General features: G+C 44.4%; 1 protein-coding gene across 2 annotated transcripts in view; it reads right to left on the bottom strand.

Annotated features, from left to right (window-relative positions):
• Positions 1 to 15,367, bottom strand: part of prkg1b (protein kinase cGMP-dependent 1b) — a 1,090,349-nt gene that overhangs the window by 320,370 nt on the left and 754,612 nt on the right. For both annotated transcript variants that reach the window (XM_085994888.1, XM_085994889.1), the window contains exons 6-7: positions 4,729 to 4,806; positions 2,060 to 2,154 (exon numbers count right to left, since the gene is read on the bottom strand). In XM_085994888.1, coding sequence (XP_085851014.1) covers positions 2,060 to 2,154; positions 4,729 to 4,806 — 173 coding nt within the window. The remainder of the gene's footprint in view (positions 1 to 2,059; positions 2,155 to 4,728; positions 4,807 to 15,367) is intronic.

The following is a 15,367-nucleotide window of genomic DNA, read 5'->3' as shown; positions in this document are numbered from 1 at the left end:
GCCACATCAAAGGTTCTTACGGAAAATAAAAGCTCATGGTGTAGCGGGTAACATATTGGCATGGATAGAAGATTGGCCAGCTAACAGGAAACAGAGAGTAGGCATAAATGGGTCATTTTCTGATTGGCAAGATGTAACGAGTGGTGTGCCACAGGGATCAGTGCTGGGGCCTCAACTTTTTACAATTTATATAAATGACTTGGATGAAGGGGACCGAAGGTATGGTTGCTAAATTTGCTGATGACACAAAGATAGGTAGGAAAGTAAATTGTGAAGAGGACATAAGGAGGCTACAAAGGGATATAGATAAGTTAAATGAGTGGGCAAAGATCTGGAAAATGGAGTATAATGTGGGAAAATGTGAAGTTGTCCATTTTGGCAGGAAGAATAAAAAAGAAGCATATTATCTAAATGGTGAGAGATTGCAGAGCTCTGAGATGCAGAGCGATCTGGGTGTCCTAGTGCATGAATCGCAAAAGGTTACTATGCAGGTACAGCAAGTAATTAGGAAAGCTAATAGAATGTTATAGTTTATTGCGAGGGGAATTGAATACAAAAGTAGGGAGGTTATGCTTCAGTTATACAGGGCATTGGTGAGACCACATCTGGAGTACTGTGTACAGTATTGGTCTCCTTATTTAAGGAAGGATGTAAATGCGTTGGAAGTAGTTCAGAGAAGGTTTACTAGACTCATACCTGGAATGGGCGGGTTGTCTTATAAGGAAAGGTTGGACAGGCTTGGCTTGTATCTGCTGGCGTTTAGAAGAGTAAGAGGTGACTTGATTGAAACATATAAGATCCTGAGGGGTCTGGACATGGTGGATGTGGAGAGGATGTTTCCTCTTGTGGGAGAATCTAGAACTAGGGGTCACTGTTTAAAAATAAGAGGTCGCCCATTTAAGACAGAGATGAGAAGAAATTTTTTCACTCAGAGGGTCGTGAGTCTTTGGAACTCTCTTCCACAGAGGGCGGTGGAAGCAGAGTCTTTGAATATTTTTAAGGCAGAGGTAGATAGATTCTTGGTAAGCAAGGGGGTGAAAAGTTATCGGGGGTAGGCGGCAATGTGGAGTAATCAGATCAGCCATGATCTTATTGAATGGCGGAGCAGGCTCGAAGGGCTGAGTGGCCTACTCCTGCTCCTAATTCGTATGTTCATATTTACGTATGTTTGTATGAATTCACGAGGGAGGGGGGCGGTGACAAAGGGGATGGTTGGTTCGATAGGCAGGCAATGCGGTATGCCCAGCATGGGTTGTGTACGCAATGATGGGGAGTTGAGGGTACTTACAGTAGGCCAGTCACAGTAACATTAGGTCACATAACGTGACCCTCACATAGCCACTTACAGGCACAATAGCAGGTGGATAACCACTCATTTAAAAAAATATATATAACAGACTTGGGATAATAAAAGAACTGCAGAGGCAACTGTATCAAGGACCCTGACAATTGTTTGGAGCACAGAACGACTTGGTGAAATTGTACTGGGGTACCCAAGGGCAAGTTAAAGATCTTCCACAGCCTAATCCAAACTCTCACTACACTAGTTCATGAAGTGATGGTTATATCAGAGCTCCAGGTACGACACTATCTGGAGAAAAGTTCCACACGCAGGAGAAGTAGGGTTTGAATCTTTCCTGGGGTATTTGTACTGATATTTTGCAGTGATGCAGATTGCAGAACAGCAGAAGCAAGGAATCAATAAGTGGTGAGTGTACGTGGCAACTGAGCCACGCGAAGATCTGCGGTTTGGTCCCTGTATTATTCTGTGAATCAGCCAACTTCAGTCCGGAGAGTATTGCAATATGCCCCAGCATTGCTCGAAGTATCTGTAGGCAGACGCTGGGTGACAACAGAATCAGGTTTACCTGTGGTGGCTCCTATAACACAGTAACATTCAGCCTCTCACAGAAAGAGCCACCCGAGAGGTTTGGCTTTGTGTCTGTGTGTGTGCAAACTGGCCCTCACTTTACAAGAAAAATAGTCACATCGTTTTCAACGGAAAATGAGTTCATAATAACTTTCTGTAGCCAAGCAGGCCATTTTCCACTGGACTTACCCCTGAAGAGCCTTTTCTCCAAACCAATCTCCCTTTCCTAATGTGCGAAGAAATATAGCTTCTTCGTTTGACGACTCTTCTCGTGTTACATTCACCTGCCAACGAACCAATCACATTGTCATTTTTAGATATGGGACTCGAGGCCGTTTCTCTTTAATCTGAATTTCCTTTCCTCCTCTCCCGAAGGCGCAGATTCCTGCTGGGAGATGATCTTGTGGAGATTGACAGGCCCCCCCGATATCTCACCCACATGGTTATACTTCACACGTTTGCCCGGACAGTAAGACGTATCTGGCTATTTGACCTTAAGGGTCCTCACAACCGATTCCATCATTATCTTATGTCCACACATCGGCACTTGGGTCAGTGGAGCACAAGCCCTGACTGATTTTCCCAACCCCAGGCTGTAAATGCTGTGGCCAAATGTCGCACCCGACTGCATTCCTGGCTGAGGTCAGCTCATTCAGCGCAGTCCAAGAATGGAGCGTGGAATTTTTCGTATAGCCCAGTACCATATTGAACGATACATTTACCCTCTAATCCATTCAGGCAACAAGAACCCATTTTAAAAGAGGAATTAATGGAAACACATATGGAAATAGCTTTCTCTGGGTCTTGTTTGTACTGAACTCCCCCTCCCAACGCCTAAATCTGCTATTCATTCCCCCACACCCAGAGGGCATGAGCCTCTTCACAAGCAGTATTGCTACCGCCTGATGACTCAGTGAGAAGGCACACAATACTTTGGACTCAGATGGATCCACTGAGTTCCCATGAAACAGAACTTTCCACGACCACAAAGTGCTCCATCGAGCAGCCTGCTCAGATGTGGTCACAGAGGGAATGGAGCCTAAACTATAACTCAGAATTGTAATTCCGATATGCAGCTCCCCCCAAAGTGTGAAGTCAATGAAATCACTGTGCTAGTTAAATGTAAGAAATATATTAAAAATCAAATTCTTTTGTAAGAAATACATTGGAAATCGAATGACATATCTGGAGTTCTGCTCAGGCCACTATCAGTAGGTTTGTGTACTCTTCGTAAACAAGTTAGGAGGAAGAAAATGTCATATGGGACAAGGCATGAAGGGAGGAGCTTCTCGGTAGAGTGGGGAAAATGTTCATGTGCACAGAGTCCATCCTCATTATGTGCAGATATAGACATGATGACTACAGCAGTCAGACATTTTCAGTTTAAAGGATTTCTTTCTTTGTCCACAGGAGCCAGGTGTAGAACTGTGACTTGTATACAAGTCAGGTGAGTTTGAATCTAACTTTGGGGGCAAATCATCACATAGGACCGGGGACAGGAAAATTTGGGTTGCTAGTACTGCATGAATGTGTCCCTACGACCACGGCACAGAAAGAGACCATTCGGCCCATCGTGTCTGTGCTGGCTCTTTACTGGAGCAATCCAAAACTAACCCTACCGCCTTACTCTTTCTCTATGGCCCTGTATCTTCCTTTGTGTCATGTTAATTATCTCAAACAATCCTCCAAGAAAAAGAGTGGGGTGGGGGCGGTGAGATTGCAACTGCAAAAGTGGTTATAACCTCATCAACGTGAAACAAGTTCCACGGTATTATTAAACAATTAGACAACATTCAGGTTAAATTGAGCGAGAACACAATGGCCATTAATAGTTCTCTGTGGTTAGAAAATTATTGTGTTTGCAGAGCGCAAGCTAAACAAAGTTTACTTGGCTGAATAATTACTTTTCTAGTTCCATAGAAGCTGAATAACAATTTTGACAAGTGCTCCTTTGGAACTAAAAAGTAACCTCCATGCACTGAGTGCTGCATTTTTTTATTAGTACAATTTTTCCAAAGCTGCAACTGCTCTTTGCTGAAGTTAGCAGGGCTTCATATGCTGCGAAGATGATAAATGGGTAATTTCTCCAAAAATGCCAATCAGTACAACTGTCAGAAACAATTTCGATATTTATATTTCATTCTTACAAAAGGCCGAGCTATTCTAGTCAATAATAGAAGCTGCCTCGGGAAACCAGCTTAGCTGGTAGATTGAAGGATATAAGGAATGAAATATTTAAAATTAATTTCCATCATAATAAGGATGACAGAGGGTATCAGCGCCATTATAAAACAGCACTAAGTATCTGCATATAACAGTCGAGAGACCCCTGTTATCTGTAATATATATATTTGGATGAGTGCATCAAAAGCCAGATCATTCAGTTGTGCGAGGTGATCACCGCCCCAGCCAGAAGCAGGTCCAGCTCTCTCCAAGGAATTCAGTGAATCAGCATCCACTGCATGAGCAGCAGCCTGTTCCACAGGTCGACTATTCTCTGGGAAAAGAAGAACCGCTTAACATCCAACCTAGTCCTGCTCTTGCATAACTTGTAGGCGTGACACCTGTGCAATAGCTGGACAAATACTGTTGTGAATTGGAAGTATGACGAAGCTTTAAACAGTTCAGCTTGTGTCCTACTCCTCTTGCAAAGGGAGAATTTGTTCTTCTTATCTCAAACAAAATTGTATTGTTACCTTTTTCTCTCGTGTTTGAATACCTCAGTAGTAATACTATATGGAATAATCAATTCCAGCAGCCTTAAAGATCCTACACAGGTTAGCTTGGCTGTCATTGCATCCTCACTGGAATCCCTTAGTACCGCCTCCCAATAAGATTAATATCCAGAGATAACTTACCTTTCCTTTGCTAATAATGAAGAAAGTGTCTCCTCGAGCTCCCTGTCTAATAATGTACTCCCCATCTTCATAGTATGTCTGCGAGAAAAAGAAAGTAAAATCCATCACAACCTCTCCTAGATTTTCAATAGCAAATTGAATGAATATCTGGTTCACTGAGATAGGACAGTTTCAGTGGCTGGTGAATGGACGTGAATATCAACTCAAAATCCGACAATGCTAAATCATTTAACATTCAAAAGCAGCTTCATGTGGTTCTGCCAATGTTATCCCATTCTGTTTCCCCTTTTCCTCTCCTGAACCTCGCCAGCACCTTACCCGAGTGAGCCTTGATGGTGAGTATCGCCAGGCTATTCAACTGCTGAGTGCATCGCGGCCCAGCCTGATCCCGTTCTTACCCAACGTGCACGTTCCAGTAGAGATCACTGGGTCACAATTAAGAGTGTGAACCCTAGTTTATTTCCCCCTGCACTTGGTATGAGGTAGTTAATCGTGCCCCAACCACTGCTTGGCAGAGGTCAGCTAATTCAGCACAGACCATAAATGCAACCTTGTATTTTCTAGTCTCGTTGGGTGGTGCCTTTACTCACTAGGCAATAAGGGAAAGTACAAGGCTAAAGACGGAGGAAGCCCTAGAGTAGTACAAAAAGTGCAGGGGGATACTTAAAAAAGAAATTAGGAGATCAAGGAGGGGCCATGAAATAACACTGGCGAGCAAAATAAAGGAAAATCCTAAGATGTTTTATAAGTATATTAAGGGTAAGAGGATAACTAGGGAAAAAATAGGGCCCATTAGGGACAAAAGTGGCAATCTGTGTGTGGAGCCGGAAGATGTAGGAGGGGTTCTAAATGAATTTTTTGCATCTGTTTTCACTATGGAGAGGGACGATGTAGACATAGAAATAGGGCGGGGGGACTGCGATATGCTCGAACACATTAACATCGAGAGGGAGGAGGTATTGGCGGTTTTAGCAGGCCTAAAAATGGATAAATCCCCAGGCCCGGACGAAATGTATCCCAGGCTGCTGTGTGAGGCAAAGGAAGAGATTGCGGAGGCTCTAACACACATATTCAGAACCTCTCTGGCCACAGGGGATGTGCCAGAGGACTGGAGAACCGCTAATGTAGTTCCATTATTCAAGAAGGGGAGTAGGGAAAAACCGGGGAACTACAGGCCAGTGAGCCTAACATCAGTGGTGGGAAAATTATTGGAAAAAATTCTGAGGGACAAAATTAGTCTCCACTTGAAGAGGCAAGGATTAATCAGGGATAGTCAACATGGCTTTGTCAAGGGAAGATCATGTCTGACTAATTTGATTGAATTTTTTGAGGGGGTGACTAGGTGTGTGGATGAGGGTAACGCAGTGGATGTGGTATACATGGATTTCAGTAAGGCCTTCGATAAAGTCCCGCACAGGAGACTGGTCAAGAAGGTAAGAGCCCATGGAATCCAGGGTGCCTTGGCACGTTGGATACAAAACTGGCTTAGTGGCAGAAGGCAGAGGGTGATGGTCGAAGGTTGTTTTTGTGACTGGAAGCCTGTGGCCAGTGGGGTACCACAGGGATCGGTGCTGGGTCCCTTGCTGTTTGTGGTCTACATTAATGACTTGGATATGAATGTAAAAGGTATGATCAGTAAGTTCGCGGATGATACAAAAATTGGTAGGGTGGTAAATAGCGAGGAGGGTAGTCTCAGTCTGCAGGACGATATCGATGGGTTGGTCAGATGGGCGGAACAGTGGCAAATGGAATTTAACCCGGAAAAGTGCGAGGTGATGCACTTTGGGGGGACTAACAAGGCAAGGGAATACACAATGAATGGTACGACCCTAGGCAAGACGGAGGGTCAGAGGGATCTGGGTGTGCAAGTACACAGATCCCTGAAGGCGGCGGAACAGGTGGATAAGGTAGTAAAAAAGGCATATGGGATACTTGCCTTCATTAGCTGAGGCATAGAATATAAGAGCAAGGAGGTTATGATGGAGCTGTATAAAACACTGGTTAGGCCACAGCTGGAATACTGTGTGCAGTTCTGGTCGCCACACTACAGGAAGGATGTGATAGCTTTGGAGAGGGTGCAGAGGAGATTCACCAGGATGCTACCAGGGCTGGAACGCTTCAGCTATGAAGAGAGACTGGGCAGATTGGGTTTGTTTTCCTTGGAGCAGAGGAGGCTGAGGGGGGACATGATTGAGGTGTACAAAATTATGAGGGGCATAGATAGGATGGATACTAAGGAGCTTTTTCCCTTAGTAGAAGGGTCAATAACTAGGGGGCATAGATTCAAGGTAAAGGGCGGGAGGTTTAGAGGGGATTTGAGAAAGAACTTTTTCACCCAGAGGGTAGTTGGAGTCTGGAACTCACTGCCTGAAAGGGTTGTGGAGGCTGGAACCCTCACAACATTCAAGAAGCATTTGGATGAGCACTTGAAATGCCATAACATACAAGGCTACGGACCAAATGCTGGAATATGGGATTAGATTAGACAGGGCGTGATGGCCGGCGTGGACACGATGGGCCGAAGGGCCTCTATCCGTGCTGTATAACTCTATGACTCTATGACTCTATGACATGCCATACGTGCTCTAAACCCCCAACCATGTGCTGAACTGTTTACTGAAACATTTTTACATTTAACTCTGAGCTTCGGCTTATGTTCTGTAACCCTGAAGCACTTCTAACACAAGAGGGAGTCAGAGAGGCAGCATTAACACCAACATTTGTTAAAGGCAGTCGCGACACAGTGTCCAAGCAACATTCTCAAGGTAGTGTTGAAGTAGAGCTGAAGTCTAGCATGGAAGCTGCATGCTTTTGCTCTCTAACTATATTAAAGTAATACAAGTAGTTTTCTGAGTATACGTTAGTGGTGGGAAATCTTACCTAGCACCAGCATAGTTTTGAAAACTCGCAACTGTATCATTGATTTCAACAGACACAATTACAATTTTAAAAGGTATGGTGCATACTTTCAAAATTACCCCAATGTCTCTATGTTTTATAACTTGAGAAATGAAGCAAAAGGAGGGCGGCATCAATTAAAACAAGAAGTTTAGGGATTTTTCTATTTCTGTGCCCTCATGAATGGATCACTTCTCTATTTTGCTTGTCCAGTGTCAGCATCAAGCACTCTCAGATTGAGTATAATATGGGCAGGTATGGAGTGAAGATCCTTCTACTCTGCCCCGAAAGGCCCCTTCACTCCAATCTCAGAGGACTACCTCCTGTTATCTCATCAACAACAACTTGCATTAATATAGCACCTTTAAAATACAAGGCATCGCAATGCACTTTACAGTGCAACAGTAAGAGGAACACTATGCTGAACCGGGGAGAGAGTCTACACTTGGGCGGGCAAATAAGTTTTGAGAAGAAGAGAAAGGAGAGACATGGAGGGGCTTAGGGAACAAATTCCAAAGAGCAGGGCTTAGATAGTTGAAAGCTCTGCTATCAATGTTGGGGCAGAGGTACACAGGAGGCCAGAGTTGGAAGGTCATGGGGTAGAGAGGGGAAATAAGTCTGGAGGAGGTTGCAGAGGTAAGGTGAAGCGAGGGAATGGAGGGATTTGAAGATGAGAATAAGGATCTTAAATTTAAAGAAGCCAGATAATCAGTGTGAATTTTTCCATTTCCCTCTGCAGCTTCCTGTGGCCTCTTTGAGTGAGATTAACAATTCAATACCACAGTAGCAACAACACACAAACACTCATGCCAACTAGCAGAGTTTGCTGTGTATGATGTAACAGTGATCGTCTCAGAGCCTACTATACAGGTCCAGCTATCGGAGTGTCAATAGAAAACTCCGGGATTTTCTGCAAGTTGCATCCTTTTCATACAAGTGCTTGTATGCTGGGATGTTTAACACACTTCCTGCACCTCATGCTTTATAATGCTCCACCTCTGATGTCGCACTCCTTTGCTCATTATATACGAGTTCAGCAATGCAATCAGTTCACCCACACTGTTCAACCATCTCAATAAATAAGGGGGGTGGGGGGGGGGGGATTTTAATTACCTCTGCCCGATTTCGACCGGGCAGAATGGGACTTAAAATGAAAGTGGTACACTGCCTTTATTACATCGGTGTTCAACTGGGCAGTTGATGTGCCCACCTGACTCAGATGTTCACCTCAGAAATATATGCAAATCGTGGTCCTATCTCTTACACTGGGCCGTTGCCACACAGGGCACCCCTACCCACGACTTCCTTGCTCCCAATACCCTTGCAAAAGTCCACCCCCACCAGCCCCCCAAACAACTTACCCGAGTGTCAGCTGGCCAGCCTTTGAGCCGCCCTGTAATTGTCAGCCGGAACCCAGCGAGCTGCCCCTGATTGGGCCTGGTTTGGGTGGGCAGCTTGCCTGCTGCATTTAAATGATGCCTAGCTTGTTAAAATTGACTGGCCACTTCACTGGCTTAGTCCAGGAGTTAAAATCCCCCCTATAGAGTCTAATGTAAAAGCTAGGTTATAGTTAAGCACCAGGTGAAGTATGATGGATTAGGGAATAGCCATTGTATCTGTCAGACAAGCCTGCAGGTTAAATCCTTCAATTACCATAACGGCCATCAAATTATAATGTACTGCACTCCCCATTATTTCAATTCAATTAAATGGGCTTTAAAAGAACATTTGGACAAATACTTGGTAGGACATTCAAGAAAGGTAAAAGGTCCTTCTGACTTTCAGGCTGTGGTACTCACTGAGGCAGATTAGTGGGGTCAGAGGCCACAGCATGAAATTCTGACACTATTCGTGCTGCAAGTAACTGCGGTTAAGTTTGTTTTTTTTAAACGCCTCACAGCAAGTTGCTGGTAGCATCAGTAAATCTAGCAAGCTGTCGCAGGCACCATCACCTTGTGGGCAGTCATCAGGCCTGTCCTCAATTCGCACTGAAATTTGAGACCACCAGTGCATTCAATTAGAGGTCAGGAAGTGTGTGCGAGAATAATCTAATATAAAGGGTGGATAATGGATGGTGCACATCAGTATTTCTCAAATGTTTTAGTGTCCCAGCAAATTTATCACACTTCTGTTCCAACGTCAGAAAGACAGAGTCAGACACCCGAAGGAATACTGTGTGTTACGATTGCAGGGGATGTTAATAGTGAACAGCAACAGAAATAACTTGCTCAACAAGCGCATAAAAGATACAGCACATAGAATTCTCGAGACACCATGCTCCTACGCACGGGATGCTAGATACCAGATGGTCAAAAGTCTGACAACCTCGTGAACTGCCTGTGATCCCCAGTTTGAAAAGTTACGCCTTATGGGTCTGTGGGAGACCGTTGCCAGTTTTAGGCTTGTGGAGGATCTTGCGGTTTTGCCACTTATACATGTTGTCTGTAACTTTCCTATAGCTGGGTTTAGTCACACCTGGTAATGACCAAATATTCACTGCAAACCAGAGCTGGTATTACCTCTGGCAGCAATTAAATGAGGTAATATGTGCCCAACACTGGCCTACATAACAACAGTGGCTGCACTTCAAAAGTAACTCATGTGAAGCACTTTAAGACGTGATATGTGCTACATAAACACAACTCTTTTTTTCTAAATTTTTTCCAATGGACTTTAAACATAGTGGTCTATTGCGTCGCCAAATAAACTGAGCTGTAAGTGGGACTTGGTTTTGTTTTTGATCGCTATTATTTTCCCTAGGGAAACTGCTCAGTATAATTGGAGTTTTCTACTATTGTCTACAGACCCAGGGGTTGAAATTTGACTTGGGCGGGACGCAAAACTGGCAGTATGGCATCTCTCGCCAGTTATACGCCCCACCTGATATTTAGTTCCTTTAACGGGCGGCAGATGCGATACCACCTGCTTTGCATCCCCACCCAAACAAAATCTCTAGCTAGAATTGATGAGATGCCTAAGGTATTACAGTAGGCCCATCTTTGCCTCAGTCAGTTATACGACTAACACACCAAGGGAAAATATATGCAAGAAGTGACAATATCCAGACAAGGTGCAAAATATCTTAAACCTTCACTTTGTCTACTTGAAAAGAAATATCTGTAATATGAAAAATGTCTCATCACATCAGCACAATGTGCATTGCGAAGCATTAGTTCTGGCAGAAGAAACTCTTTGGGTAAACTAGAATTTGTATTGGCCATGTACAATGTCTTACCTTGAAGGTCTATCAGGAAACAAATCCATCTATTTCATCTACAAGTCCTGCTTAATCAGACTCTAAAAATCACCATTCTCAAAGAGTATGTTAACCCCTTGTGCGCTGATCTTGTTTTCATTATGTTTTAAACTGATGTGCTGCTGAATATTTTGCTCTGTCTTTTGGTGTCTGTGTATTATTTACCCTGTAAATAAATCTGACCATGTAGTTTTAGCCTGTATACAACTGTCATATGGCACGTTATTTTCTGTCTTCTGCAGTGAGTCCCAAACTGCACATAGAGGTTAATTGTTAAGCCTAGCCATGCTAAACCAATACTGGCACATAATAGGTTTTGGTGCATAGGAGACCTGGTCTGCATTTGGAAGTTGCTGTCTATCCATGAAAAAGCCAAACACTAGCAAATGGACTTGCCAATCAACAGCTAGTACCTACTCAGAAGAAGGAATTCACAGCCAAGATAGTGAATGCAAATTGTGAAAAACATGGAAATATTGCCATTGACAACAGAGGTTTGAAGTGCCTCAGTGCTCCTCTGTCTGCGACTGAAACCCAAATCCATGTCTTTATAATCTCGTAGTTGGACTTCTTGGCCAGTCTCCCAGCCTCAGCCATACATTGCTACAAGTCATCTAAAATGCCATGGCTGAAGTTCACATCCCTACTAAAACCAACATCCTCATCACTCTTGTCCTACTGGCCTCATGTGTCCCAGGGAAACACCTTCACCTTCCAATCCCTCCGTGGCCTCCCTATTTCTGCTCCTCCAATACTAGCCTACTTCTCATTCCCTGTTTACCATCAGTGGCTGCATCATCAGTCAGCATGCCCTTCCTCTGAATCTCTTGCCCTCCTTCTACCTTGCCACCTCCCTCTCTGCCTTTAAATGTCTCCTGAAGACACTTCTCTTTGAATGCGCACTTGCCCGCTCCTGACCTTCTTTCCTTTCTACCTTCTGCTTGGTGTCCACTCGCTATCCACTGCCTGGAAAAGCTATCTGAGATGTCTCTCTGTACACAATAGTGCTATTGAAATGTAAGTTGTTGTTCAAACTCTCAAAGATCTGTAAATCACCACAAGAAATGTAATGAAAAGTTTGAGGACGATGATACTTTCTGTCGCTGCTACGCCTGTAACTGAAGGCAACAAATTATATCACCATGGGAAAATGAAACCCAATAAGACTTGAAAAGGAAAAATTTGCAGGGCTATGGGGAAAAAGTAGGGGAGTGGGACTAATTGGATAGCTCTTTTAAAGAGCCGGCACAGGCACGATGAGCTGAATGGCCTCCTTCCATGCTGTAAGATTTTAGGATGCTACAAACCCCTTCAAAAAAACAATCACACAGGTCATTTTCTATGAGACGGTAATGTGCTCAAACAAGTGTCAGCTCATCGCAATTGTAGCACTCTTACCTCTGAATCAGACTGTTGTTGGTTCGAGTCCCACTCCAGGACTTGAGCACATAATCTAGGATGATACTTCAGTGCAGTATTGTGGGAGCACTGCACTTCACATGTCTTTTGGATGAGATGTTAGACCAAGGTCCCATTTGCCTGTTTATGTGGTCATAGAAGATCCCACGGCACTATCTGAAGAAAAGGGGAGTTCTCCCAGCGTCGTGGCCAGCATTTACCCTCAACAAAAATCACCAAAACAAAATTAACTGGTCATTTATCTCATTGCTGTTTCTGGGGCATTAATTTGCATAAACTAGCTGTCATGGCTGCTTACAGAACAGTGATTACACTTCAAAAGTAATTGGCTGTGAAGCAGTTTGTGCTATCCTAAGGATATGAAAAGCGATATGTAAATGCAAGTTCTTTGTTTTCTTTATAAAATGTCTGAAAGACTGTATGAGGGCAAATTTACAGATATCAATTAAGGATTCTGTCAAAATTGCAGCTCATTAGCGTTACATGCATCGAATCGCTTTCCCATCATGACGTACACTGGTTGCTAGTTTCAAACATAGGGTTGTGAAAATTAGCTCATTAAGTGAGGATAAGTCCAATAAGAGTACACTCCATTACAGTTTCTAATCACTTAGTATGCCATGCAAACTTTAGGATAGAAATTCCTATTGGGCATAATTCTGACAGGCAATGCCAGAGATACCGTTGACTTTTTTCATCTAGAATTCACAATTTGCACCCACGGAGTGGGCTGCCTATCGAAACATGCATACAGCTGCCAGCAACTTTCACGCACTGCTGCAGCTATTTAAAGGGCCGCAGTCTCTGCTGACCAACAAGCTTAGGTGACTGAAGATGAATGACTAAAGTGAATTGGAAGGTGCTGTACAGCATGCTCCGAAACTTACAGAGGAGCACTTGAGATCGTGCTCCATGAAGTGAGGCGAAGGAGCACTTGCCCTGTTTGACATACTGGGACACCTTCCCCAGAAGTGTCACACAAACACCTAGCAACAGATAGCAGACAGGGTGAACGCTGTCTGCAACTCCCAGAGTACCTGGCTGCAAATGATGATTGTAGATGTTAGATCCGTGTATTTTGATGTTGTGTGTCCTTCAATAACTAGACAAGAGACTGCAGAGAACAATCAACAGGTGTTTACTGGATGAGGGTTACTCTAAAACTAACTGTACAGATCCCTACTCAGGGTTATATACAGGTGTGGTCACTGCCAGAACTACAGTATACAGGAGCTGTAAAAAGTAGTTCTCCCCTTAAAGGTACATACACTACAATTCCTCCCCTTTTAGATTAACAGTACCATAACATTCATTTAACAATTAAATATCAACTAATTACATTAACACTTTTAACATGCAACATTAACTGAAAATAGTCTATTTATAAATTCAGTCTTTGGGGAGGCTTCCTGATCATTTCTGGATAGCGCCTTTCCTGAGTGTCTTGCTCTTGGTGTGGAGGCGATTCTGGCCCCCTGTCGTCGGTTGGTTCATCAGCTTCTGATGCTACTGTTTCTGGGGTAGATGCTACCTGTATGTCGGGTTCATCACCAGGTACGCGAGACATGGGGTTGACTCGTTCCTGTGACGCTAGGATCTGGTCAACATGGCGTCTCACAATGTTCTCCCCAACATCCACTGTGTACATTAGTGGCCCCTGTCGTGTGCATATCGTTCCTGGTTGCCATTTCTCTGTTCGGTAGTCGCGGGCCAAGACTGGTTGCCCTACATTGAAGCTCCTTGTTGGCTTCTCATTGATGTGCTGGAATTGCTTAATCTCAACATCTCTTCGTACATTTGGTCTGAGCAAATCCAGATGAGATCTCAACCTTCGGTTAAAGAACATCATGGCCGGGGTCTGGTTGGTGACTGCATGTGTCGCATTTCTGTAGGCTAACAGGAAAATGTCCACCTTATGCTGCAGTGGAATGTCGTCATCGCACATGGTCCTTACTGCATTTTTAAAGGTTTGTACGAACCTCTCAGCCAATCCATTTGTGGCTGGATGATATGGGGCGGATGTGTAATGCCTTACCCCATTCCTTTTCATAAATCTTCGAAACTCTTCGGACACAAACAGTGGTCCGTTATCAGAGCAAATCTGCTCTGGCAAGCCGTTCCTGGCAAATATGGTCCGTAGGACTGCAATAGTTTTCTCCGTGGTGGTGGAGGACATTTTGATCACCTCAGGCCATTTTGAGTGCGCATCCACGGCTATTAAAAACATTGAGTCCATGAATGGACCAGCAAAATCAATATGCACCTGTTGCCATGGAGATGAGGGCCACTCCCATGGGTGTAGAGGGGCATGTGGTGGTGCATTCTGGACCTTCTGGCATCCTGAGCAGCTCTTTGTCAGGTCCTCGATTTGCTGATCGATCCCCGGCCACCACACATAAGCCCTAGCAAGGCTTTTCATTTTCACCCCTCCCAGATGGCCTTCGTGAAGCTCATTGAGCACTCTCTCCCTTAACTTGGGTGGAATTACCACTCGGGATCCACACATCAAGGTCCCCTGGCATACTGACAGCTGTTCTCTTCTGGATGAGAATGCTGGCAACAGTGAGTCGCCATGTGTTGGCCATCCCTTCACCGTCAAGTCATATACCCGAGACAGTGTCGGGTCATTTCGGGTCTCCTTCTCTATATCAGCGTTAGTTACTGGTAAGCGTTCAATTATAGTCGAATGAAATATTTCGACAGGGTCCACTGCTGGTGCTTCCTCCGCAGTAGGCAGTGGCAGGCGTGATAGCCCATCAGCATTTCCATGCTGTTTCGTGCCCTTATACACGATTTCATATTGGTTCACCCCTAGAAAAAGGGACCATCTTTGTAGCCGTTGCGCAGTCATCACCGGAACGCCCTTCTTTGGATTAAAGATGGAGACAAGTGGTTGGTGGTCAGTCAGCAAGGTGAACTTCTGCCCGTGCAGATAGTGGTTGAACTTTTTCACTCCCCACACTAGGCTGAGGGCCTCCCTGTCAATCTGGGCATAGTTACATTCGGCTGAGGTTAGTGACCGAGACGCAAAGGCTACTGGCCTCTCCGAGCCGTCCGGGAATTTGT

The sequence above is a fragment of the Somniosus microcephalus genome, chromosome 8, assembly GCF_052327205.1.
Source record: "Somniosus microcephalus isolate GS21.2 chromosome 8, FLI_Smic_1.0, whole genome shotgun sequence".
In the NCBI taxonomy this organism is placed as follows: Eukaryota; Metazoa; Chordata; class Chondrichthyes; order Squaliformes; family Somniosidae; genus Somniosus; species Somniosus microcephalus.
Note: the sequence above shows the minus strand (reverse complement) of the source record. Positions and strands in the feature narration are given on the sequence as shown.